At 35.6% G+C, this 26,930-nt stretch overlaps 2 protein-coding genes and 1 long non-coding RNA gene across 4 annotated transcripts; 1 reads left to right on the top strand and 2 right to left on the bottom strand.

Annotated features, from left to right (window-relative positions):
* The first annotated feature begins 6,349 nt into the window (after nt 1-6,349).
* Nucleotides 6,350-17,545, top strand: LOC107493804 (E3 ubiquitin-protein ligase UPL7). The gene is given in 15 exon segments (XM_016114846.3): nt 6,350-6,520; nt 6,776-6,898; nt 7,733-7,777; nt 7,780-7,876; nt 8,095-8,684; nt 9,465-10,445; nt 10,541-10,875; nt 11,990-12,268; nt 12,383-12,635; nt 13,140-13,310; nt 13,409-13,501; nt 13,817-13,924; nt 14,674-14,790; nt 16,234-16,323; nt 17,112-17,545. Coding segments are annotated over 15 exon segments (3,390 nt in total). The 5' UTR covers nt 6,350-6,496; the 3' UTR covers nt 17,196-17,545.
* A 588-nt stretch (nt 17,546-18,133) lies between these two features.
* Nucleotides 18,134-19,873, bottom strand: LOC107493820 (threonine dehydratase biosynthetic, chloroplastic-like). Of its 2 annotated transcripts, none has more exons than XM_021124708.2 (5): nt 19,795-19,873; nt 19,219-19,289; nt 18,941-19,058; nt 18,517-18,651; nt 18,134-18,422 (listed from the first exon to the last, which is right to left on the bottom strand). In XM_021124708.2, exons 2-5 carry the CDS (start codon nt 19,278-19,280, stop codon nt 18,264-18,266), a joined length of 474 nt encoding a protein of 157 aa, XP_020980367.1. In that variant the 5' UTR covers nt 19,281-19,289; nt 19,795-19,873; the 3' UTR covers nt 18,134-18,263. The 2 variants fall into 2 exon arrangements, with proteins under 2 accessions (XP_020980367.1, XP_020980366.1); XM_021124707.2 differs by lacking the exon at nt 19,795-19,873 and adding an exon at nt 19,387-19,482.
* A 2,025-nt stretch (nt 19,874-21,898) lies between these two features.
* On the bottom strand, nt 21,899-23,486 carry LOC107493833 (uncharacterized). Its single transcript, XR_001593110.3, has 3 exons — nt 23,258-23,486; nt 22,753-22,815; nt 21,899-22,258 (listed from the first exon to the last, which is right to left on the bottom strand). It is a non-coding gene; the product is annotated as an uncharacterized LOC107493833 (long non-coding RNA).
* Nucleotides 23,487-26,930: the final 3,444 nt, after the last annotated feature.

Raw genomic sequence — 26,930 nt, 5'->3', positions numbered from 1 at the left:
CGTTGAACATTTCCACTGAGAGGATGGGAGGTAGCCACTGACAACGGTGAAACCCTTGCTTAAGCTTGCCATGGAAAGGAGTAGGAAGGATTGGATGAAGACAGTAGGAAAGCAGAGAGACGGAAGGGAAGGCATCTTCATACGCTTATTTGAAATTCCTACCAATGAATTACATAAGTATCTCTATCTTTATCTTTATGTTTTATGCGTTTATCACCATACCCATTTGAGTTTACCTGACTAAGATTTACAAGGTGACCATAGCTTGCTTCATACCAACAATCTCTGTGGGATCGACCCTTACTCGCGTAAGGTTTATTACTTGGACGACCCAGTACACTTGCTGGTTAGTTGTGCGAAGTTGTAGTGATCACAATTTCGTCCACCAAGAATCCAAGATCATTCGCTGCTGTCACCATCCAAAGCAACTCACTGAGGTGGGTTGCGACCTGCATCTGAAAAATACAACAAAGATATGGTATGAGAACCAGAGGTTCTCAGTATGGTAACAGCACCCAGTGATGTAGGATATAAGACCCCGAGACGCCAAAGGCAATCCTAAACTCCATATCCGTCACAAAATTCAACTTCAAAGCATTCTAAAACAAATAAGCATAATATACCAACTTGACTTAAATAAACCAGGTATCTATCCTAGGGGATTTCTACTCTAAACAACCACCGTTGTCCCACAACCTTCACCAATCGATCCTCCATGCGATCCCATCGCCGCCGCCTTCCGAACCTCCTCAATCCCAGTAGAAATCACATGTAATATACAATGCAAGTAAACCACAAGTAGAAGCATATAAGGAAAATAATTCAAATAGCAAGTAAGCATGTTATTCAATTAGGCAAGCCAATTCAAGTAAACAAAGCATACAATTAGATAGAAAATGCATATGATGAATGCCTGCCCTACTAGCTGTGATATTACATTGTCGGTTCAACTGCCAACCCGACACATCTCCATGGAGACGTCGCCCTTCGGATTTCTCATATGGGAACTCCCGAGATATAGAGCCCGGATCACTGTCCAGGTACCGGCGCTTGCATGCCCTATAGATCTAAAGGGATGCGAGCGGGATACTCTGCCTCAGACCTCACATCTCAATGTAAGCGATATTAACCACCGTCCTTACGCTGTCGTCGCTACCTCGACAGGCGGGATTAACCACCATCCCTGCCATGCACATAGCGTCTCAAAATCTCAGTAAAAACATTATTTCAGTGGTTCTCAAAAAGCATTTTCAGTATACAGAGATCCATCATCTCAATCCGAGTCCCCGACTCATCTCAACCACTGTCCATTCACAATTCAGTTTCCAAACATCAGCAAATCATAATTTCTCGTCTCTTGTATCCAACACCCTTCATGTGGCATCAAACCATCCTCCGCCCGCCAGAAACCTAGGCCTCCATTTGCTAATAATCAAAACCAAACCCAAAACTCTTAAAATGGTGTTATAGAAGCTTACAACCTTATTGGGAAGGTAAAATAGTTGAAAAACAAGTAAATTTGAGAAACATGACGTGTGCGGCTGCACAGGGGTCTGTGCGTGCGCACGTCCAGAAAATTTTAAAAGGTGTGCGTACGCACAGGGGTGTGCGTACTCACAGGTGGCAAAACTTTCAGAATCTGTTCACTCGCACAACCCGTGCCAGCGCCCCCAACAGATTGGCCTTCCTAACGTGTGCGTCCGCACAGGTTGAAGTTTTTCCTTAGATATGTGCGTGCACAAGCTGTGCTAGCGCAGCAAACATAACGTACTTCCCTGCTTGTGCGTGTGCACAGGTGTGTGCGTCCGCACAGGTCAAAATTTTTGCAGGCTGTGCGTCCACACAAGAGTGTGTGCCCGCACATATCAGAAATCATGAAATTCTGCAAAGTTGCAGAATTTCAGATTTTTAACACCAACTTTGAATGATCATAACTTCCTCTACAAAATTTCAAATTTGGCAAACTTTATATCAAAATTAAAGGGTTTTTAAAGATCTTTAATTCCAAACAAATTTCAATCAATTTTGAAAACCGAGGCAAAAGTTATGATCGAACAAAATTCATCAATATCCTAATTTTACCAAAATTCATCATGTATACAATTTCTTACCATACACATTCTAAATCATACCAAAACCATTCAAAACCTCATCTTTCATCGAAACTGACCTGTTGTGCCTTAACACCCCAACTTTACCACATTTTCCTTCATGTATCATCCTCCTCCTTCTCAATATCAATATATCACATAATACGCATTCTAATCAATCTTATCTCACATTTTCCAATCACTTTACCAATTCATCCATACCAGCATCACACATATTATCACAATTCACTTATCAAATTCATACGATCAATCATCATCTCCATATCATCACTAATTCACAATAAATAATCATACATCAACATTCACAATTCCTGAACCATTATTATTCATACCTATCCTATAGGTCACTAGCCTAAGTGTCCATGAATATTATATACTACATAGAGGAAACTGAAACCATACCTTGGCCGATTCCCTTTATGCACCCAATTTCCAACTTAGCGCTAACAAGCTTCCAACCACAATCTAAGCTTTCAAATCCACTCCAATAAGCACAAATAAGTTCCAAGAGCTCCCAAAGCCACAAAATCAAACTATATACATACAAATCACCTCAAATCAACCTAGGGTTCCAAATAAACATAAATTCACAAGGGTTTAGTGGCTTTTACCTTCTCCCACAAATTTAATAGCAAGAATCCAAGGCTAAGTAAGGATTAGAGCAAACCTAAACATCCAAAATCACAAGTTTCATATATAGGTTTTGTAGAGCTCTTCACAAGGAACGTGTAGCCGCAAACGGTGCGGCGATCGGAGCTCTCTAGCTCAAGATATGAGCTTTGGAAGTTGACAATGAATAGTGCTCATGGGGTTTTTCTCTTCTTCTATTTCTCAGCTCTGTGAGTGTGTTTTTTTATGTGTTATGCTAAAATGGGTTCACTTATGAACCCTTTTATATATTGGACTTGGGCCCAACTTGGGCCCAGTCTAACCCGTTAGCGTTTTTAGCCCGTTCGGCCCAACTTCGGGCCAAACCTTTAAAATTAACGCCCGGTTTTCCATTTTTAATATTTTTCTAAGTTTTTTGACGGTTTTCACTTTTCTCGTGCGGTATCGGGCAGACTTGAACCGGTTCAACCGGTTCAACTGCCGATTTGCAATTTTTCACGGTTTTTCGCAAAAAGCACATTTTCTAACTCAGAAAGACCCACTGAGTCCAAAAATCACCATTAAATCCTCAAATTCTCTCTCTAACTTTTCAGAATCTGATTTGGACAATTAATCACTTAATTAACCGGTTGATTAGTTACGGTTCTTACAAAGGACAAGGCTGACCAAGCTACACCTTCCAACAACTTATATAAATTTGCCAACTTATACTGTGAGCTCAAATTTCCGTACTTTGATAAGCGGAAGCTCATTGTGGAAAGAAAATTAGTTGTACCCTCCGATTTGAGGCAGTTTTATGAGCCTCAGATTAGGGATCAGGGTTGGGTATTTTTGGACAGAGAGCTAGTGCGAGTGAATGAGTCTTGAGTCCGGGAGTTCTATTGTAATTTCTACCGAGCGATCCTTGATGTCGTTCATCTCAGAGACAAGCAGATTCTGATTACAGAGGAGGCCATTGAGGACATCCTAAGATCAGTGATAAGGATGCCTTCCATTAGGCTGAGAAGGATATTAAATGCATGAGCTTTGATTGGGATGTAGTGCATCGTACGGTTGCCCTTCCTGACACCCCTTGGGAGCAAGGATCCAAGAAAGATACTTTGAGAGGCATTAAGTTTGATTATCTGACAAAGGAGGCCAAGCTCTGGCAGCAGATCCTATGCACCTATGTTATGCCTAGTACCCACGCTACTGAGGTCCCGACTGATATGATAGTTCTGATTTGGTGTGTCTTAGAGGGGAAAGAGCTATACCTTCTGCGACTCATCAGGAGATACATGTATCAGGCCACTGTCAGAGGTAACCTTCCATTCCCTTGTCTGGTCACACAGCTAACTCACCGGGCTGAGGTACCCTGGGAGCAGGGCGATGAGGCACCAGCCCCGCACAGTAAGGAGAAGGTTATACCTTAGGGTGACTGGTTGGGAGACCGCCCAGTATCCCGGCGCAGGGACCGAGCGGCCGTAGCATTAGCTACTGAGCCGACTACTTCTTCAGCTGCAGCAGGACCATCTGCACCATCTCGATCAGCACCTTCATCCGCATCACAGCCAGTCTACTACCTTGTGTAGTGCCTCTTTGAGTACATGGATCGGATGGAGCAGTGCTTGTTGCGACGTTGTGAGTAGTCTGAGCGTCGCAACAAGCGGCGCTATGCACATTTGAAGCTGATTGTGACTTCAAGGCGTACTAACATCCCCTCCGAGCCTGATACACCCTCAAAGCACTCTGAGGAGGAGGAGGATGAGCAGGAGGAGGCACAAGATGAGGACCAGCAGGAGGCACATCATGAGGAGACTCAGCCCAAGCATCTGATAGAGTTACAGACACCCGCAGCTGACACTGGACCAGTAGGCGACGATCCTTCTCACCCAGCTTGATTGAGAGCATCGAGGAGGATGCTATGCTTTAAGTGTGGGGAGGTCGCCGTCTCCGGTGGTCTATATTTTGGTGAATCATTTAAGATTTTTGTTTTATTCTGCTTTTATTTTTTTTTATTTTTAGTACTTGCACATTTTTATCTTATTGTACTTTTGTTTATTTTTACTTTGTTGCATTTTGCACTTTGGGCTTGTATATATCTTAGATATTTAGCTTGAATTGCACTTTAATATATTAGTTGTGATTTGGGAAAATGTGGATTATTAAGCTTAGTTTACCCTTTTGCATATGAGAATTTGGTTTGATTGAAAAGAGGGAGTAAACTAAAAACTTTTAGCTTTTCATAATCACAACATTTCATTTAGTATATATATAATAATAAATGTTGGTCATTTTGTTGAAAATTTCAAGAATTTCATTTTTTCTTAGAAGTGCATTTAAGATTCACATTGATTTGAGTAGTTTAACCCCAAAAACTTGAATGCTTAGAGTGCATATACACATCCAGTGAGGGTTCAATTGCTCATTTTCATATGTCATTATTTGATCATTGCTTGTTTTGCAAGTTTGTGAATTCTTTTGATTAACTCAACTCAATTGTGAATATGCCTTGATATGATTCATTTAGCCTATATATATAGTAATTAGAATAGCATGATGCATGTAGGTAGCTTGCATTTAGATAAGTTGCATTGCATAAGTTCTACCATTTTGCCTTCACTCTTTTAGTTCTCTTGAGCTTAGCATGAGGACATGCTAATGCGTAAGTATGGGGAGATTGATAAACCCGACTTTTAGGGTTTATCTTGTGCTCAATTTATTGGATTTTTACTCATTATTCTCACACTTATGCATATAATCGCATGTTTTACATTTTCCTTCCTAATTCTATATTATGATTGAAAACATGCTCATTTGGCCTTAATTTAGCTAGTTTTAATTCATCCTTATTACCATTTGATGCCGTGATATGTTTGCTGAGTGTTTTCAGGGTTTAAAAGGTAGAAATGTTTAAAAATAATAAATATTAAAACAATAAATAAATAATTGAATAATTTAAAAATATGACAAAAATAATTAATAAATATTATTTTGTATAAATAGAAATAATTTTGTGCTTAACATATAACTAATACATTTAATCCTAAACATTTTGGTATTATATAAATAATTATTTAAAAGGTGCATATAAAAAATTAGAATAAAATTTGATTTTTGATTTTTTTAATTTTTCAATAAAAAATTTAGTCATTTCGAATAATTTTTTTTAAAAAATTATTTAACATAATAAAATAACCAAATTTTAATGTGAAATGATTTGGAGACCTGATTTTTTTTGGATACATATCAATTTGGTTTCACGTGTCACAAAATAATTTACTTTAAAAAAGTAAACTAAATCGGTCCTAAATTTGCACAAAGTGACTATTTATAATTATTGAAAAAAAATGTGAATTGAATTTATCACGAAACCAATTTTTTTCTCAGTTTTTGTTTTATAATAAATTAATATTTATTTTAATTTTTATAGTTAGTGTAATTTTTACACTAATATTCAGTCATTCAATATTATTATTTAAAAAATTATTTAAAAGTATGAATTTAGGTAAATAATTATGTAATTGCATTAAAATTGAACACTTATAATATAATAAGACAGAGGATAAAGTAAAAAGCCTGTAACTAAAAATAGGGAAAAAGAAATAAAACCTGCGTAAGAGAAAAGAAAAGCCCAGAAAACATTATTATTATTATTATTATTATTATTATTATTATTATTATTTTCGAATGCAACAAGAGAGGGTGGAGTAAAATTCAGGCTTTGACAGAAAATCTAATGCGATTGAAGGCTCAGATGCGTTACGAGAGCCTCATTGATTCGATTTCGGATTTCCATGGACGGAACTCGTAAACAGCAGGTACGCTTCATTTGTCGGTTGAGGAGGGAATTTTCTTCCCCGATTTCCCTGAAACAAATACAAAACTGTAGTTGTTGGGTTTTGAATGTTACCCTTTTGTATGGTTTCGAATCATGCATTGAATGGAGCGGAAAATGAAACTGAGAATGAATGATTAATTGAATGGAACCCTTTTGTATGGTTTTGAATCATGCATTGAATGGAGCGGAAAATGACTCTGAGAATGAATGATTAATTGAATGGAATGTTTGTCAGGTGTCGCTGAGAGGAGCAAGTGCGAAGGAGATAACAAGAGATGTGCTTCTTGAAAAGGTTAACAGAGAAAGAGAGCTTCGCAATCATGCTAAACGAGCTGCTGCTGCTGCTCTCTTGATTCAGGTGTTCCTTCAAATCTCAATTATTTCATTTTCTTTTTTATTTTATTTTTTAGTTTGTGTTTTTGTAGTTGTTAGACCCATAATTGCCCATTTTTCGGCACTAGGGAGCATGTTATTCAAGGTAATTCCTTGCTGTTTAGAGATACCAAGGAATGCGAGGTGAAACATAACGTTGAATTCTAGTTGTGTTTGAACATTATTTTACTTGATGCTTCTGTGTACAGTTATTCATTGCATTATGTGCAACTATTGAAGGAAATTAGCTTTTGAAGGCCTGACAAGGGCCTACTAAGGAGGGTAGCTCTTATAAAGGGTAACCGAATAGTTTGGGGTAATGCGAGACTCAGAAAAATCATATGGGCGATTATTAGACAACCTTTTAATTGTTAATGATTTAAATGTAAATATGATTTACGGCTAACACTATCACAACATCTAGTCCACGTTGTCTACTTCACTTAGTAGGAGCAGACATAGCTGCTGTTGTATTGCGGAAATGACCAAATATAGTTGCATAAGAAAAAAGGAAAGCCCGATCCACAAGCATCCCATGTTAATGTAGGAACCATGGAAAGGCAGCACCCAAAAGGTGTAATGCAGGTAGTCTAACCTGATAGTTGCATTAGTGGTGGTTTGAACCCTTGACCTTGCAATCATATGGAAACAACTCAACCATTGCTCCAAAGTTCCTCTTCGAATATAGTTACATCAAAGGAAAATAAAAAATTGCATCTTTAAGTATGAAATTTTAGCTTCACTCTATTATTGGCATTTTGATAGTTGTCATTTATATCAAAATGGATAATATCCTTTATTTTATTCTTCTCATTCATAGAGAGTATGGAGGCGCTTCAAGGTCACAAAGATGGTTGCTCTGCAGTAACCCGATTCTCAACCTGGCTTCAGATAGCCCAAAGCAAGAAAATACACTCCATGAAGATTTGCTTCACCATCTTATTGGAAAGCATGAACTCTTCAGGTATATCCTCTCATTTAAATGTTTATTCATTGGACTTTCAGTTCACATTCCAACTATGTCAAGCATTTCAATGTGATGGCATGCTAAATATGACTATCAAGATGTTTTGGTTGCTTTATTATTTTTTCTCAGCTTTGAGAGGTCTAACGACCCATTTTTATTTTCTTGTTTAACACACCTATGAAGTATATTATTAATGGATGTATATGTGGTTCTAGATTCAAAGCAGAACTTTTGCTTTCTGGCAATTGGTACACCTGAAGAGAGAAGAATATGGATTTACCAGGCACGGAGGCTAACTTCTCTCGGTTTCTCCATTCTTTCAGAGTTCAGTGAATGCATTTCAGGTGCTCAGAATTTAAATATTGTGACATCACTTGCAATGCGTCTATTGGTCATATTTACTGATCCAAAAGGATGGAAAGGCATCGTTGATGACAATCGTCAAGATGCAGATTTAGCAGCGAAGGATTTAATTCAGTTCATTGGGAGTAATAAAAGTGGTAGTTATTTATCTATTGCTAGATATATAAGTGCACTTGATAATTATTCTTGCCAGACAAAAAGTATCATCCCGGCAGATGAACTTTTTTTTATTACTGCAAGTGCGATAACTTTAGCCGTGCGTCCATTTTATCTGATGAACATCGATGTAATTGGGCCTGATATGCTGGATGACAACCATGCTGCTAAGCAGTACATTGTCTATTTACTAACTATTCCTTCGCTTCTACAACATTTACCATCTGTTCTTCAACCTGCTTTAAGGCACAAATCAATTTTATTCCCATGCTTCAAGACTCTATTGGTAAGCATTACAACTTGATTTAAGCTGCAAGTTTGTCTGTGTACTGTTTTGTTTTAGTGACAACTTGGTTTCTTTCATTGTTTTCTGATCTGTACAAGTTTTGTACCTCTAATTTTGGAGGCCTTACTAAGGGATTACGTAATCCATATTTGTCTAGTGTAATGTATGAAGTGCCAAAGTTTGACCTGCAGAATTGATGATTGCTATGCGCATTTAACTTCTCTGCGAATGTGATTTCTTTGATGTTGAGTTTAATGTTTTCTACGTTAAAGATGGATCTTTCTTGCTTAATAACTCAATTTTCTGTTTCGTAATGTTTTTCATTTGGTATTAAAATTATGACAATTTAAATGGTTGTTCTGCTATTTTATTTATTTATTTATTTATTTTTTTTTATATGCAATTTAGTATTTCTTTCATGTTATTTTATATGTAAAAATAGAGATCAATACTTTACAGTCATAAAAACTTTCAATGATTTTTAAGTTGTTTACTTCTCTCTATAATAATTTATTTTTTCTCCAGAAAAAAAAAAGAAACGTAAAATAATGGTGCACAGGTGACTTTCACTTTCAAATATGTTACTGCTTCTCCCCAGACCCCCGTTATATTATTTTTATATTGATGGTGAAAGGAAACTCTTTAGTTTATATTCAAATTATTTGTTCATGCATATTACTTACTTTAAACACTCTCCTCAAGTGAATAAGATCAGCGTTTTGATTTGATTCAAAGTATCAAACATATCAGAACTGATCAAACTCTGACAGGCAATGACAGATTTTGAAAGAGAAAGTTTTAATGGAGATGTCAGAGTTAGTACAGTCAGATAATCTTGTTGCTTTCAGGGAAATTCCTCCAGTTGGTTGGGCTCTCACTAACATTATATGTCTAGCAACAGGAAATGGGAATGGTTCTGTGAATGCTAGATCCTTGAATCAAGGTTTGGACTATGCATTGTACGTTCATGTTGTTATAACTTTAGCAGAAAGCCTACTTGCTCATCTTGATAATATTGGATGGATGCGAAAGAAAAGAAAAACCGTTCAAACTGATGCTGGAACATCAACAGATCCAGTTGGTACAGTTATGTATGATGGTGAAGCAACCTATGAGTCATTAATAATGTCATACATGGATCAATTTAGGCCTGTTACTCAGCCGTCACATCTTACAAATCTTTTGGCTTCAATAAATAGAGATGGCACCAACAAGGTTGAGACTCCACAGTCAAATTGTCTGCCATGTCTTAAGAAACTAGATTTGTTTGATGTTGCACTATTTTATTCTAATTTGCTTAGAGTATTTTCAACCTTGAGTCCAATTCGTGGCTCATTACCAGTTCTCAACATGCTGTCCTTCACTCCTGGATTTATTCTCCAATTGTGGGAGGTACTGGAGGTTTCCCTTTTTTCTGGAGACAAACATATATCTGTTTATCACACAAGTGGGAATGCCAAACATAAAACGTTTGAGAAGATGCAAAAACAGATAAGTAAAGATGGGGGTAATAGGTGGGTCAATGTTCTTCAGAAGTTTACAGGTAAGTCACAAGCTGCAAGTGATGTTACAGATCCTGTTGGCAGTTATTCTGAGCCCAGCAGAGAGAATGAAGATTCACTAGAGCTATGGGACGTAGAACCTATGAGGCATGGCCCACAAGGGATTCCAAAGGATGTGTTTTCTGTGCTTCATCTCTTCTGTGCAACCTATTCTCACCTGCTTTCTGTTCTTGATGACATAGAGTTCTATGAGAAACAAGTATGTACATGCTTTCTTCTTGGACTTGTAATTTTATGGATTAGTTCATATTTTCAGAAACTAACTATCACGGAGCATTTTAATAACATTGTTAGGTTCCATTCCGATTAGAGCAACAACGAAGAATTGCGTCAATGCTAAATACCCTAGTGTATAATGGTTTGTCCCATGGTAGTGGTTCTCATAATAAGCCTCTCATGGATTGTGCTATCAGATGCTTACATTTAATGTATGAAAGGGATTGTAGACACTCATTTTGTCCTCCTGATTTGTGGCTTGCTCCCGCTAGAAAAAGCCGGCCACCAATTGCAGTTGCTGCCAGAACCCATGAAGTTTTATCAGCCAACCTAAGATTTGATGATTCATCAGCTGCCCTGAGTGCAGGTTCTGTTATCATCATTACCCCTCATGTTTTCCCTTTTGAAGAAAGGTAACTACTAACTAGTTGACCATAACATGACTTTTACTTCTTGATATAAATTCTGTTTGGCACCGTTCTTGTACTTTTATACTTATTTCAGTTGGTGTTTTAGAAGGATAAGACCTTGGTAAAGAAAAGCTGATGACTGGGGAATACAGCCAACATGATTTACTATTGTTATTAGAGTAACAAGACAAGTAGGTCCCTGAAAATTTTGCTATGGACATATAGATTACTACCAAAAAAAATACCAAGTAACTTCCTGAGTAAATTTTGTGATGAACTTATAGGTCTCAATAAAAAAGAGTACCTATAAGTTTCTGTAAAATTGCAATTATGAACTTATAGATCCTGAAAAATTATAACACTAGACTTGTTGGACCCTTCTGTCATTCCATTCCACCAAAGACCTATAAGTCTAGCTCCACAATTCTTTAGGGACTTACTTGGTATTCTTTTTCCTTCAGGGACACCTATAAATCTGTGGCAAAGTTTTCTCAAGGACTTGCTGATACTTTTTTTTCCGTTAAATATCTATCAAGTTATCGCAAAATTCTTCAGGAACCTATTTGTCTTATTCTTCTGATTATTATTATTGTTATTGTTATTGTTATTGTTATTGTTATTGTTATTGTTATTCTTATTCTTGTTGTTGTTGTTGTTGTTGTTGTTTGATAAAAGAAGAATACCATTAAGATTGGGAGCAGAATATTAAAATAAGATGAGAGGATAAGAGATCCTCCATACAAAAACCAAAAGCCAAACAAAAGATCGTTGAAGTGTAGCTTTCCTATCTCTCACCATGTTTTGAGAGGGAAAGTCCTCTAAAAAGATAGGAGCACTAAATTTCCTTTGCCATGTCCAAGATCTAGATCAAGAAATGTGATCATGTTTTGGTTTCTTAGTGGAGTAAATTGAGAAAAACCTTTCTGGGTCTCTTTACCAATTACCATATAATAATTCTGTTATTCATTAAGAGTTGTTTAAATTGAGAAGTCATTAACTATGGTGTTCACTGACATTAGAAAATCACTGTCAACAAAATCATAATTTGTTTTGAGTGTAACACATTATGTAGTTTATTATTGAAAGTAGCTAATCACTTGGTTTATCACTGAAATAGAGTTGAGATGTTTCGCGAATTAATCAAGATGGATAAGGCCTCGCGAAAAATGGCTGGTGAAATTTCTGAACCTGGTTCACGAGCAATTGAGATAGTAGTATGTCGGGGTCATATTGTTGAAGATGGATTCCGACAATTGAATTCCCTTGGGTCAAGATTGAAGTCCTCTATCCATGTGTCATTTGTCAGTGAATGTGGCCTTCCTGAGGCTGGCCTGGACTATGGTGGATTATCTAAGGAATTTTTGACAGACTTATCAAAAGCAGCTTTTGCTCCTGAGTATGTTTGACTTTTTTTTTTAATTTTAATTTTTGTTTTTTTATTTCATGGATGTTTCCTCTTTCAGGAATCTGTAGTGACTTTCTAAGCTGACATGTATTCTGTTTGCCTCAGATATGGATTATTTTCCCAAACCTCAACCTCCGATAGGCTTCTAATTCCTACTGCATCTGCAAGATATTTAGATAATGGTCTTCAAATGATTGAGTTCCTTGGAAGAATTGTCGGTAAAGCTCTTTATGAAGGAATATTACTTGATTACTCCTTCTCTCATGTTTTTGTACAAAAGCTATTGGGACGGTATAGCTTTCTTGATGAGTTATCAACACTTGATCCAGAGATATACAGGAATCTTTTGTATGTCAAGGTAAACCCAACAGAGATCCACACTTCTTTCTTGTGTCTTAAAAGTCTCTTTTTAAAATTTATCTGGATTCTGCCTTGTTTTATTTTGGGAATCATGTTTTAAAATTGAGTTGGCTTGATGCTGGCTGTCTCACCTAGTGGGACAAGGTTTTGTTGTTGTTGTTGTTGATGCTGGCTGTCAGCGCCCTGCCCTCATTGTAGATGAGCCTGTCCAACTTCAATCCTACTAAAGGTTAAGTGATTTTATATATGAATTTGCTCAAAGAGCTATTGTCTTTGTGGATGGGTTTAGTTGCTGGATGTAATATTTCTAAAATAAAAGGACTATTCTGACAACCTTAAAGATTCATTAACATGGGGCATTTGACATTTGGTATTTTAGGTCTGATTTTGGGGCTTTGGTTGTTCTTCCCTTGATTTTTTGTTGTGTAGATTGCCGTATTTCAATTCTCTCAGTTTACCATTTTGACATTATAATGCAACGTTCACATATTCCTTCATGCAGAATTATGAGGGTGATGTGAAGGAACTCTGTCTTGATTTCACAGTTACTGAAGAATCATTTGGCAAAAGACATGTGATTGAGCTTAAGTCTGGTGGAAAAGATATTTCTGTGACAAACGAGAACAAGTTGCAGTACATACATGCAATGGCTGATTATAAACTCAACATACAGGTTTTATTATCAGTTTGTGTAGTCTAATGGAAATTATTCAGGTTTGTACCGTTTCGACAGTCGTATCATGGTTATATATGTGACTATTGAAATTGCAGATACTGCCATTTTCAAATGCATTTTATAGAGGGTTAACCGATCTTATATCTCCATCCTGGTTGAAATTATTCAATGCCAGTGAATTTAATCAGGTATTTTATTTCCTTAGTGCTGAAAAAGTTGGGTTTTCCTTTTTCTTTTCCCGGGTGGGGGGTTGGGGTGGGGAGGGTTCACTCAAGTATTTTCTTTTGTTAAATTGCAATAAAGATTTTCTGTTCCAAGATTTTGCTTTTTCGAAAATGCTGCAATCAATATCAAATTAACTTTTTATTTATGCAAAGAATATGTCATGATAAAGAAAAATATCCTTGCCTACAACAACTAATTCATGATAACTCACAAAATGAATTATTTATTTTTGATGACTCATTTTGACAGCAAGATTTCTGAGTTTAGTGAGAATGCAGTTGCTTTCAGGTGGCAATTATGATATTGACATTGATGATTTGAAAAATAACACCCGATACACTGGAGGTTACAATGAGAGAAGCAAGACAATCAAGATTTTTTGGGAGGTATTGATTACCACTTGATTCAACAATTTCCTTCTGGTGTTACAACAACTAGTCTTTAGCATTGTATTTAGGCTTGGTTATGTAAAGGTTTTACTTTTCAAAAGTAGCTTATGAAAGCTGGTTTTTAAATGATAGCTTTTTAAAAATTGTAGTATCTACTTTTGGTAAATTAAATTAAAAATGACTCTTAAAAAGTACAAGCAACAATTGTATTTGATAAAATAGTTTTTAAAATTTAAAAATACTATAATGGACATAAATATAAAAGTTAAATTTGGAAGTTAATTAATGTATGAGATTATATGAGACTTTTTAATTTTCATAAGCACAAGCCAATTTTAAAAAGTGCGCTCCTATCTTTTAAAAGCTCCAAATACAAGCACATGGTCTTTTTGACCAAACACAAAATGAGAAGTTTGTGCTTTTGAAAATTTTAAAAATCTCTTGAAAAATTTTTACCAAACCAAGCCTTAATCTGATGTAATTTACTTCCCTTGCTATAATCAAAGCCTTACACATTTATGATAGATGCCTGAAAACATGAGAGTTGTCAAGTTTTTTTACATTTATCTTGTCTCTCAAATATAAATATCTATGTATCTAAGGAATAAATTGATGTCTAAATGTATTGGTGGAGTACATTAATGCCCCCGATCTTTAGAAAACTGACGCAATGTTGCCTACTTAGTTTTGCGTATACCAGTTTTAAGACATCGGTTTCATTTTCTTTCTTCTACCACTATGTACAGGTGGTTAAAGGCTTCAAACCAGATGAGCGCTGTATGCTTCTTAAATTTGTCACCAGTTGTTCTCGTGCTCCATTACTTGGGTTTAAATACTTGCAGCCAGCTTTTACAATCCACAAGGTGTGTTCTTGATCTTGGATGGGCAATCAATGTTGGTTTGGATTGTTTGTTTTTTCTTTGAAAAAAGTACATTTTTTTTCAGAAATAAAGTATTTTTATTAAATTTTAAATACATTTGGTCTTGGATACAACTTTTAAGAAAAGTACTTTTATTTAAAAAAGCAAATTATTTGTTTTTTCTAAAAGACAACAATACCTTACTTTCAAAAAAATAGAAGCAAAAGACGTTTTAATATGTGAAGTCTATCAAATGTGAAATAACTTTCTTCTATGAAAAAAAGATCTTTTATAAAAAGATAAAGAAAATGCTCATGCAAACACCTCTTTCATCCCATCTGCTTTGTTGCTTGTAATTAATAGGGGATGTTTTTTTGGCTCTTTTAACTCTAGCAGAGTACATTACAAATTCTCCAAATGAGCCGTGTGGAAATAATTGTTATCCTACACAGGACGTGGGGCTCTTTCGATTAATTGCGTGTGCTCTGAATTGAAAGAATACTTTACTCCATTTTAATGAGTTAATACTTAGAATAGTCTCTGAAGTTACACTTGCGTTTCAATCTGGTCCCCAAAGTTTCAATTACTCAATTTGGTCTCCCAACTTGGCTTTCGTGACTCACGTTGGTCCTTGACTTTGTTTTCGTCACAAAACCATCAACGATGCGGTGAGATGGAGTGACGGTTGCCACTCTGTTCTTCCTAATGTGGCAATGGAAACATTTTTATCTCAATTTTCTCCCTACGAAGCCTTTAAAATTCCTAAACCTAATTTTAGTTAAGGGTTTTAAAGGCTTCTTGAAGAGAAAATTGAGGTAAAAAGTTTCAATTGTCACATCAGATAGTCGTTAAGGAGTTCAACATGGCAGCCGTCACTGTATCTTAGCACGCCGTTAACGGTTCTATGACGAAAATAGGGCTAGAGACTAATGCGAGTTACGATACCAAGTTAGGGGACCAAGTTGAGTAAATTGACACTTTAACGACCAGATTGATACACGTGTTACTTCTGGAACTAACTCAGTACTCCCCTTTCAACTATTATTACCATCCCAGGTTTTTGTTCATAATGACTTAATGAGGGCATGGAACAGCTATATTTTCTTATTCTATGCATGCGGCCGCTGCAGCTTACAAGATGTCTAAACTCAAGCACAAGTCACTTGCATAATATTTTATTTTATTTTTGTTTGTTATATGGTACTGGATAAGAATTTAAAGTCTATGGAAGTTATTTCTGAGTCTATAGTAATAGGATGTAAAATAAAGGAAACGTTGACCTTGATTTTAATTCCTAACATGATGAAATGATAATTCTGCAACTATGGTACAATCATCTGGACCTTAATAAAAAAGATTTTATTGTTGAGTGAAGTAATGTGTGATGAATGACAAAATGCATTGATTTCATTGATTAGCATCACTCAGTTCCATCTATTTACATAGGTTGCTTGTGATGTTCCTCTTTGGACAACATTTGGAGGACAAGATGTGGATCGGCTTCCATCAGCTTCAACCTGCTACAACACTCTTAAGGTACTACTAATATGGAGACAAAATAGGGGTCTGGATACATTTCTGCGTTCCCTTTTATTTTTGCAATCTCTTTATATTTGTGTATAGATACATCTTAACTCATTTTCAATATATATTTTGTATTCTAACATGTATTTCATACAGGTGACTGATTTAGTCGCTAACTATGAAAGCACGGATACTTCTCTGATTTGCCGGACACATTTTGAACACGACACTCATGATACTTGTCCGACACGCGTGTCTTTTGTGTCCAAACCATGTCTTGATAAAAAATAAAAAATTCTTCTCCGAACACACCTAAATATCATTCAGCGTGTCCAACTTTATTCTTAACATGTATTCTTAAAATGAATTTAGAAATAGTATATATTATTAATTATTAAAACAAAAGTAAAATATCATTTTTGTCCCCAATATTTCGGATAAGTCGTGTCAGTGTCCATGTACCATTCGTCACTAGTTTTTCGTGTACACATGGTATGGCTGCTCTTTATATGGTACTTGGAATTTGGCTGTCCGAAATTTGAAATTCAAGATTGCCATGTTGGTTGTGAGTTGTGAGTTGTGAAGTTGAACATTGGAGCGATCTTGAACTTTTTGTATTTTCATATATCATATCAAATGTCTTATAACCGTTTTTCTAGTAACGTGGACTTTGTACACCTCACAAGATGCACTCTTGTAGTGATTAAAGTCATTGATATAAAGGTATTATTTGAAGTTTTTCAATCTAATAAAAGAACAGGAAATCTTTACTTATTTTTTCCGTATTCCAATGACTACAGCTTCCAACGTACAAACGACCTGGCACATTGAGAACGAAGCTGCTATATGCTATTACCTCAAATGCTGGATTTGAACTTTCTTGATTCACGTCAGGTAGTTAAGATCCTCTTTATTTGGTATCATATCCGCAAAGGCTGGTAGATAAAAGTAGCACAAGTTTAGTCCATGAATCTCCCCCAAGAGTGCTCTGTAAAATGTTTGGTAAAGGAAATTGAATCCCGGTTCGTTTTGGCAACACATTATTTGCTTCCAGAGTAATGCTTTTCCAAACAGCCAGTTGATGATATGTTTGTTACTTCGTCCATTCTTCCAATCCGTGGGAGATTCTGTACTTCCGTAGTATGTTCATATTGGAAACAGTATACGACTGGTTATTTGAACCAACTCTGTAAATGCAAATAGCGATCATTTTGCAATTAAAATATGTTATTTATTTGCTTTCGAGCTTTCGTTTACTATTTTATTCACTTTATCCCCAGATATAGGATTTATCTAACCTTTTAAGAAAGGTACTTTTTGCATTAAAAAAAATAAGTGATTTAGGTTTCAAAGTATTGAATACTGCACACCAGAAAGCTGAAAAGATCTATTCAAACCTTTTTTTTTTTTCTTGCTTTATTAACAGGGGTCCTATTACTACTGATTAATGAAACTAAGACCCTAACCATCATAATGGAACTTCCAGAAATAAATTTTAATTTTGGTTTAAATGATTAGTGTCCTACTGACTAGTAAATTTGAATTTGAAGTATATCAAGCATAATTATCTGAACTAAGTAAATCTAACTTTCTAAAACGAAATTATTTTCAATATTTATAAATTTTTAATGAACACTATCCACATATTCTTTACACAAGAGACTGTTCTATAACAAAGTTATAGTATAGCCAACAAAAATTATGCAAATTGCTGCATATTGGAAGACCATTCAGTTTTGAAATTATTTGGTGCTCTTTCAAGAACTAGCTAGGATTGCATTCATTTCACTCGTAATATGGCATTTTTTTTTTTTTTGTCAGTGTCACTTTGCAAGTATAATGAACGCAAACCTAGAAGCTACATTAGGATTTAGGAGCACTGAATAGTTTCCTGTGAATCCTATATTTGAAACCAACAGTTGAACAAACTTGATAGTATTATCTTGCACGAATCATAAAAACCCTAACCATGAACGCATTAGGAGATGGTAAAAGTCATCATTGTTCACCAGCGTATACTCATATCCAAGTCTGTTAGCACGATCATGGAATTCATCCATCTCAACTCTTGGTACTTGTATTCCTACCAACACATTTGCTCCAGTTTCACCCTGTTCAAGAACCATAAATATTGCAATCGTATATACATAATATTTGATCAAAAAGAAAGAAATTAGCTTGCGTTAGGAAACTACAAATTCTCACCTGCCCACGATAATGGAACAAGCTAATATTCCATCGTGGACCTAATGAATCCAAGAACTTCATTAGAGCACCAGGTCTTTCCGGAAAGATGAAACGACAAAGAACCTCATTTTGAACGTTTGAACGGCCTCCCATCTAGTCATGAGTTCAAAAGCAAAGTAAACATGGCATGATAGCAAACAATCGTCAATAGCAATAAAAGGTTATCGCAAGAAAATAAAGTAATTCACATTGAGCAGCTATTAGGCATTTGATCAAACTTAATTTTCTCCATGCTAACTGCTTGATTTGACCTTGAGTACTAAGAAAAAGCAGCTTAGGATTTATTGAAACGAATTAGCTTAGATATTGTATTTCAATCTTGCACAGTGTGGCAGACATGACAAACTATCCTAAAAGATCATTTTGTCCCAAACACAATTACCAGGTAATGAAGGTGATCTTTCATCAAGTCAGTTTCTATGACATTGTAAGTTTTAAGCTGACAAGACTCCATTCTCTCTTTCATTGCTTTTAGTTCTGAGACCGTGTGAACCCCAACGCTGCACACAAAGTCAGAAAAAGAACTGTCATGGATCTCTTTGGAAAAATACATGTCAAAATGTATCTACCACAGAAAATATATAATTGAAAACCAGAAAACAATGAAAATGAAAGAAACCACAAAGAAAAAGGATCAGCTTTTCATGCAACTCTCCTTACCTGTAAAGGACAACGGCCTTCTCATTGGAATTAAATCTATACCTGAATTCTGTGATGTTCATCTGCCCTACCTGCCAAACCAGAAGATAATCAGTTCAAATATGAAGGATATTATTCAGGGGAAAAAAATGGAAAGAAAAAATGATTGGTAAAGCAGCATAGACATACCAATTGACAAAACTGTTTAAAACTACCAGGATCCTCTGGCATAATGGTTGCCAGAACAGCCTCTCATTTGTGATTATATATATACCCAATGGCCGAAGCCATTAAGGAAGCCAAACAAAAGAAAAGAAATGAAAACTTAGCTTATATGTATATATATATAAATATGACCGTGGATCAGATGGAATCATGACACCTCAATTATCAAACTAACTCTCCTCCTTTGATCAAAATCATTCATCAAGGCCGAATCATTAGGAAAGGAAAAGAAAGAAATGAAAAACGTGGCTAACGGATATATATATAACAGTGACACATATTTACAATTTTCCTTAATCAACATCATCATCTTTCATTTTTCCTAATGAATCACCGAACCAAAATCAAGGAAATAAGGGAAGAGAAGTGTACCGAGTGAGGGAGGGAAACCGCGACTCCCTTTCATCTTCCGACTTTAACTTTTTTGCAATCCATAACTCCAATAAAAAATCTAACTCAATTAAAATGTTTGTATCTTCCTCCTTTATGTGTTGGTATTACTTTTATTCGGTAAAAGTTGATGATAACATAGCTCTTCTTTTCTTTGAAAGTTCGGCCCTTTGGTGTTCTTGGCAAAGGAATCGATTTCTGACATTTTCTTTTTCGACAGTTCGGTCAAAAAATTTTTATAAAATTCCGAGTATTTTTATTTCTTACGGAGGTGGAGTTTACATAAATTCTCACTAATTAAATTTGTGTTGGATAAGTAAGTGGCTGTTGTGATTGATTATTGATGGAGTTTGGTTGATTTTATATTAAATTTTGTTGATATATTGCTATATGTGATTAAACTTGTGATTCAATCATGTTTGTGCTACCCAAACCGTGATAATAAGGTTGATTTGGGACTGTCATTGTGTTAGTTTTTGAATAAAATGGGTGAGGTTTAATGGTCGGTCGAGGAACTAAATTTAAATGCGGTGAAAAATCGGCAACCGAAAAGCTCGAAAATAGATTTAAAATCAAGTATATATTTTGAAATATCACAATAAAAGATTTTCTTTGTCACCAACACAAATATTATTTTTTAATATGAAAATGTAGTTTGATAAAAGATCGGGGTTAAAAGATAGTAATTATATAAGTTTTGGGGGTATTTTGAGTAAAAAGTAAAAATTTCGGAGTAATCCGAATATTATTTAAAAAATCAAGATTATTTCTAAAAATATAAAATTAAATTAGTAATTTTACTATATATGAAATTAAAATTAGTAATTTTATAAAATATTGGGGTAAAAGGTAAAATGTTTAAAAGCTTGAAATTAGAGTATAATTCCTAAAAGTTTAAAGAATAGAACCTTAATTACTTGTGTCAATATAATATATTAATATTTTATTTAAAAGATAATTTATATAGTGAAATGATAAGAAAGAAAAGAAGAAAAAAAAAGAAAAGAAAAAAAATCAAAGAAATCTCTACCACAGTAGAATAGAGAGCAAAGAATAAAAGACTTTAAAAAACCTCTTCTATAAGAGAGCAGAAAATATAAAGGAAATGAATGTATTAATTAAAGGAATCTCTGCCACAGGAGGGCAGAGAACAAAGATTAAAAGAATTTAACGAATCTCTGCCACAAGAGAGTAGAGAACAGAAAAGAAAAGAATGTACTAACTAATGGGATCTCTGCCATAGGAGAGCAGAGGATAAAGATAAAGAAAAAGCTTTAAAAAACTGCCTGCCACAGGTACGACCTTGCTTGAGCTTTAGTGCCAAATGTATAGTGGAGACGTCCACACACTGACGTCCACACACTGAGAACTGTTTTTCAGATGTAAGCATATTGAAATACATTTAAAAGTCACATTGTATGTGGTCTGGCCGTAAGACTTATATGCACACTGTATGCATCTGAAAAGCCATATTTGGGACTTGTGCCCTATAACACCTCGATTCTCTACAGAGTTATTCTCAGAAATCCTGTGATGAGAAATTCGATAAATATTTGAGAATCACCACATCATAAAATAATAAGGCTAATTTATACTTGATAAGTGAAAATAATAGATATACCGTGAGAGAAAAAAACGTGTCCTAAGCCAAAAACCTATCGATAACGATGAATTTGACCATCGAGTTAAATTCATCTATGGAATCCTTACTACTAGCTTTTCTTGATTGAATTAGCTTAGTAGAATGTTCTATGCTTGATCTAAAGTTGAGATACTCTCAGCGGCTAATATCTCAATTGCGGGTTATTTAAACTAATACGATTTGAAAACGGTAATCTTACGGTTTAGTTATTAAACCATTTTCTTTCCTCTATTTAGCAATTTGGCCAAACCTTCAAGAAAGCTATTTTCAATCTAAATTCGTAAAGTCAATAGAAATATTATCTAAAAGAAAAATAAAGAATCGAAACACTTAAGCTTAATTAAAATCTAACCGAACTTAAACCGAACCACTAATCCACTAAGAACCATAATTAATCAAACCACTTTCTTTTTCTCTTTTTTCATGACCGAACCATGATCAAGATTGAGAGGAGGAAGAACTAATCATGATTAGCTCACAAACTATATTCTCTTCCTTTGTCATAACAAAAGTCATTTAATCATAGTTACACCCAAGGTTTTGAAAACCGAATCAGTCATCAAACTATTCTAGTAACTGGTTTATTGGTCTAATCGGTCTAACCGGTGGTTCAACCGAAAAAACCGTTTTAGAATAATAAAATAAATAAATTATAAACAATAGATAAAATATCTGTTCCTATACTTTGCATTGTTCTGTTCTTGTATGACATGTGCCTTTTTCTTGGCATGTGGATCATTGCCACTGTGTGTGAGATGATTGTTGTCATCAGAATTGTTTTGAAAATACTTCATCGCTCAATACCTACATACATACATAATGAATTGAATCAATAATATGCATGATGGGTATACATGAATTAATTTATAAAAAGTTAAAACATGACCATATCTAAAATCTGCCTACAGCATTCAGTAACAAACAAACCAAAAGTCCAAAACAGAGTAACAAAAAAAGCTTCACCCAAACATTTCAGCAAAACCAGCATTCAGCATTCCAAAAACCAGCAACTACAAAACACTAAAATCTGCCTACAGCATTAAGCATTTAGCATATTATGAAACATTCCAAAACACTAAAATGTTCTATACAGTAAAAAACCAAATAAGACACACTAACAAGCTCTTCTCTTTTCCGCCACACAAAAACAAAAAAGAATGCTCAAATGACTTAAATTTGCGTTATTCTATTACAGTAATTGCAGTTATGCATTTTCTCATAATCATTTCCACAAATTCGTATTGTATCCGCATGCAAAAAATTAACATCACAATCACATGGAAACATAAACCACTTACCTCTATCATCGGAATTTAAATCCCCAGTAGCATTTCCATTGTTCGCATACTCTTCTTGTGCCACTGTTTATATATAGGGGTAGAAAAATGGCAAAATTAAATAAATAATAATAAATAGCAAAATCGCATCAAACCGAAAAATAAATGAATAAATACCTGAAAAAAAAAAGAACAAAAAAATTTGGAGCCATCAACAACTAGTAAACCAGAGTAACAAACTAACAGAGCCATCAGTAAACTAACAGAGCAATCGAGCCATTGAGCAAATAGAAAACAGTCACACTAAAATAGAGTAACAAACTAACAGAGGAAACGAGCCATCAGTAAAGAAGAAGAAGACCGAAGAAGAAGACCAAAAATTGAAAACAGTCACACTAAAAATGGAACAAAAATGGAACAAGAAGACCGAAGAAGAAGACCAAAGAACAACAATTTCAGAACTTCAAAGTTCAAACCAAGAAGAAGACCGAACAATCAGTTAAGATGAAGATGAGAAGTCACTAACCTGGGCTCCGTGCCGGAAAGCATGCGAAGATGAAGACGACGTGCCGCGCTACTAGGTTTCGGACACGGGGGAGAGGAAGAAGCAGCGGCGCTGACGACCTGGGGACGGTGGTGGCGCTGTGGACCTGGGAACGGCGGCGGCGATGAAGGGCTAGAGTTTCCCTTGGCTTGAGAGTTCTCCAGGATTAGGACGATTCACGAATGATTGGGGAAGAAGGGGGTTGGCTCACGAAGACTTGGGCTTGCTCCAGTTTCTTTTTAAATAACAAACGATGTCATTTTATTCGAACCGGTCGGTTACCGGTCCGGTCCAACCGACCGGTTTTTGGCCGGTTCGACAATTTACAAACGGTTTTTTTCAGCGGTTATTAATAGCGGATTGAACCGTTTTTAGTGTCGGTCCCCGGTTGAATCGGTTTGACCAGCTCTTCCGGTTCGATTTTCAAAACCTTGGTTACACCCCATGGTTAAGCCATTAGTGGAGCCTTGCAATTAATGAGAAGTTAGGTGTTGATTCCTCCTCATTGTTGATTGCAATGTATCCCTCCCACATCTGTCTTCTAATCTTCCTATAAATAACCATATGCTCCTCAAAATTTGTTGAAACTAGAGCACAAATCAAAGAGAGAAAAGAAAGAGAGAGCTGAACCGAGAAAAGAAAAGGGAATAAGTGCGAGTGAGATAGGAAGCTAATCAAAGTTTGAAGGGGGAGGAACCAGCAGCCTCACCATCTTCACCAAGCTCTTTTCTTCAAAATTTTGCAATGAAATTCACACCAACCCTCCTCTAAGAACTCCTTTCAAATCGGCCAAAGTTAATTAAAGTAAAGCTAGAATCGATTTTTTGAGCAAGGATAAACTCTATCGAGGTAGGGGTTAGGTTAGTGTAATTCTATGTTTGTGTTTATGTGAATGATGATTATTGATGATGTTATGAGTGATTACTTCTAGTTATAATGTTAAATTATGCATGATAAAGATAATAAGATGATTAAGAAGTGATGAGAAGCTTAGGAAACCGAAAAGGTTAGTTAGAACCTAAGCCAAATTCTTTCGATATGGTTACTGAAATTAGGCAGCAACTTGCGCAGAATTCTGGGAAAATTCTAGTCACTCAAAAATTTTGTAATAATTTTCTGGTAATCCTTGATGAGGTTAGATCATTCTCTCAAAATTTCAGAATTTTTTTAAGAGTAGGTTGAAAGATAAAAATGTTTGAAAGTAAATGGTTTCTGCTGAAAAGTCTGTTTTTAAATTAATATAGTAGCAACTTTCAACCTACACAACTTTTGATTCTAATGGATTTTTGGGTTGAAACCAAAGAGAGTCAAAATATTGGAATGTGAATAACAGTGTGTCCAAATTTTTGGGTAATCCCATTTTTATAGAATTAAATACGCAATTTACAAAATGGATGGTTCATTGTTTTATTGACATGCAATTTCTGAAACTCATTGATAATTCCAGTGACTTGTTTGAGTTACTGGTATTAATCTTTGACTCCAAATTAAGTGAAACTAATTTTGATAGAACCTGATGATGTATATTTTGTTCCCTCAAAAGTTCAGAATTTTAGAAGTTATGGATTAAAAGTTATAGGCTTTAACATTTTACTGCTCATTAAAGGCTAAACAGGATTTTCAAGCTTAGAATAGTGACTTCCTTGATGGATATCTCCTGGGACAGAAAAGCTTTTGTAATAAAACTAAAACCAAACGAAACCTTATGGTGTCTACCTCATTTAATTCAAATTTTAGAGCCATAGCTATTATAGAAAATTAGTTATGTACTTTGAAAGTTAACCGGTTCACCGAAGCAAATAGAAACCTCTCAAAACATAATGGGTATAACTTTTGTTCTAGAAATGAGAATGCTCTGAAATTTGAACCAAATGAAACTTGAGTTTGATACAAATGCGTGGACATAAAGGTTGGACAAATCTGAGTCCGTTTGCTATATTAATTATTAAATAGAAGACTAGTCGCTAAGGAGGCATTAGGCTAAATAAGTCAAAAAAATGAATATGAACATAAGTTGTCCCTATGAATGTTTAAAGTTAAAAGGTGATGCGGAGGTATGTTTAGTAACATGGTGATGCGTGGGTATGCTTAGTTATATGGTGATGCGGAGGTATGTGTATTTATAAGGTGATGTGGAGGCATGATGAAAAGAAAGAAAATGATAAACCATGAATGGATAATGAATCATGAGAACTATTTGTTTGAATGGGCCTTTATGCCGAAATGCTAATACAGAAGTGCCCGCCTGACTGATTGCCTGAAATTGTTAATGCGGGAATGTCCGCCTAACTAACAGCATATTGTATGATGAAGGGGCCTTGTGCCAAATTGCTAATGCGAAAGTGCCCGCCTAACTGATAGCCTAAGATTGCTAATGCGGGAATGTTCGCCTAATTGATAGCCGGTCTCTTACCCTGATATCCTATTTGGGGTTTACCCTGAGTGACATCGGGTTGCGGGTAGACAACCGACGCATGAGCTAATGGCCTGCACTAGATACAGACATGCATCGTAAATTGTTTGCATATTTGATTGTGATTGTTTACTGTTTATTCTTTCTGCTATATGCTATCTGCTTCTTGTTAAGTTTCTATTCTCTGTTTATCGTTTGTATTTTTAAAATTTTATGATTTAACTTTCTCTAAAGCTTAGAATAAGATAATAAAGTCAGGAATAATAGTCATAAAAAATAGCATGAGAATGCCATTGATCCCAAAGAAAGATGCCAAGAAAGAGTTATGTCAGAGCCGCGATACGGAAGTAGCCGAGAGACTTAGTAAGCGAGTTATTACGATAGAGCCAGAACTCTAGGTTTCACGAGAGAGATGCATTTTTACGATGTCGCCTTACTAGGAACCATATAGGTTCTCACCCCTTCCTTTTCCCTTTCCCCCACAGATGGAAGATCCAGACTTGATCGCCGCCACTAGAGTTATATTCAGAGAGGTACAAGAGGAGCACGTGTTGCCGGACCCTACAGGAGATGCTCAAAACTAGTCCTGAGCTAATGGTTGCAGACTTGTGCCTTGACGGTAGAAAGAATGTACAATTGATGGTATTCGTTCCATAGACTTTTCTTTCCCTCTGATGAGCGGATAATTTATACGCTTTTTGGCATTATTTTTAGTATGTTTTTGGTATGATTTAGTTAGTTTTTAGTATATTTTTATTAGTTTTTAGCTAAAATTCACTTTTCTGGATTTTACTATGAGTTTGTGTGTTTTTCTGTGATTTCAGGTATTTTCTGGCTGAAATTGAGGGTCCTGAGCAAAAATCTGATTTAGAGACCGAAAAGGACTGCAGATGTTGTTGGATTCTGACCTCCCTGCACTCGAAGTGAATTTTCTGGAGCTACAGAAGCCTAATTGGCGCGCTCTCAACGGCGTTGGAAAGTAGACATCCTGGGCTTTCCAGCAATATATGATAGTCCATACTTTGCTCAAGATTTGATGGCCCAAACCGGCGTGGCAAATCAGCCTCAGAAATTCCAGCGTTAAACGCTGGAACTGGCATAAAACTTGGAGTTAAACGCCCAAACTAGCATGAAAGCTGGCGTTTAATTCCAGAAAAGGTCTCTACACGAAAATGCTTCATTGCTCAGCCCAAGCACACACCAAGTGGACCCAGAAGTGGATTTTTACGTCATTTACTCATT

Source organism: Arachis duranensis, chromosome 6 (assembly GCF_000817695.3).
Source record: "Arachis duranensis cultivar V14167 chromosome 6, aradu.V14167.gnm2.J7QH, whole genome shotgun sequence".
Taxonomy (NCBI): Eukaryota; Viridiplantae; Streptophyta; class Magnoliopsida; order Fabales; family Fabaceae; genus Arachis; species Arachis duranensis.
Note: the sequence above shows the minus strand (reverse complement) of the source record. Positions and strands in the feature narration are given on the sequence as shown.

Bases quoted from the DNA above. Each gene is read 5' to 3' on its own strand.
- LOC107493820 (XM_021124707.2), bottom strand. From the start codon at position 19,428: ATGCCAGAGGATCCTGGTAGTTTTAAACAGTTTTGTCAATTG. The intron at 19,290-19,386 runs GTATGTCTATGC...CTGGTTTGGCAG, and splicing joins TTAAACAGTTTTGTCAATTG to GTAGGGCAGATGAACATCAC. The intron at 19,059-19,218 runs GTAAGGAGAGTT...CTTTGTGTGCAG, and splicing joins AAGGCCGTTGTCCTTTACAG to CGTTGGGGTTCACACGGTCT.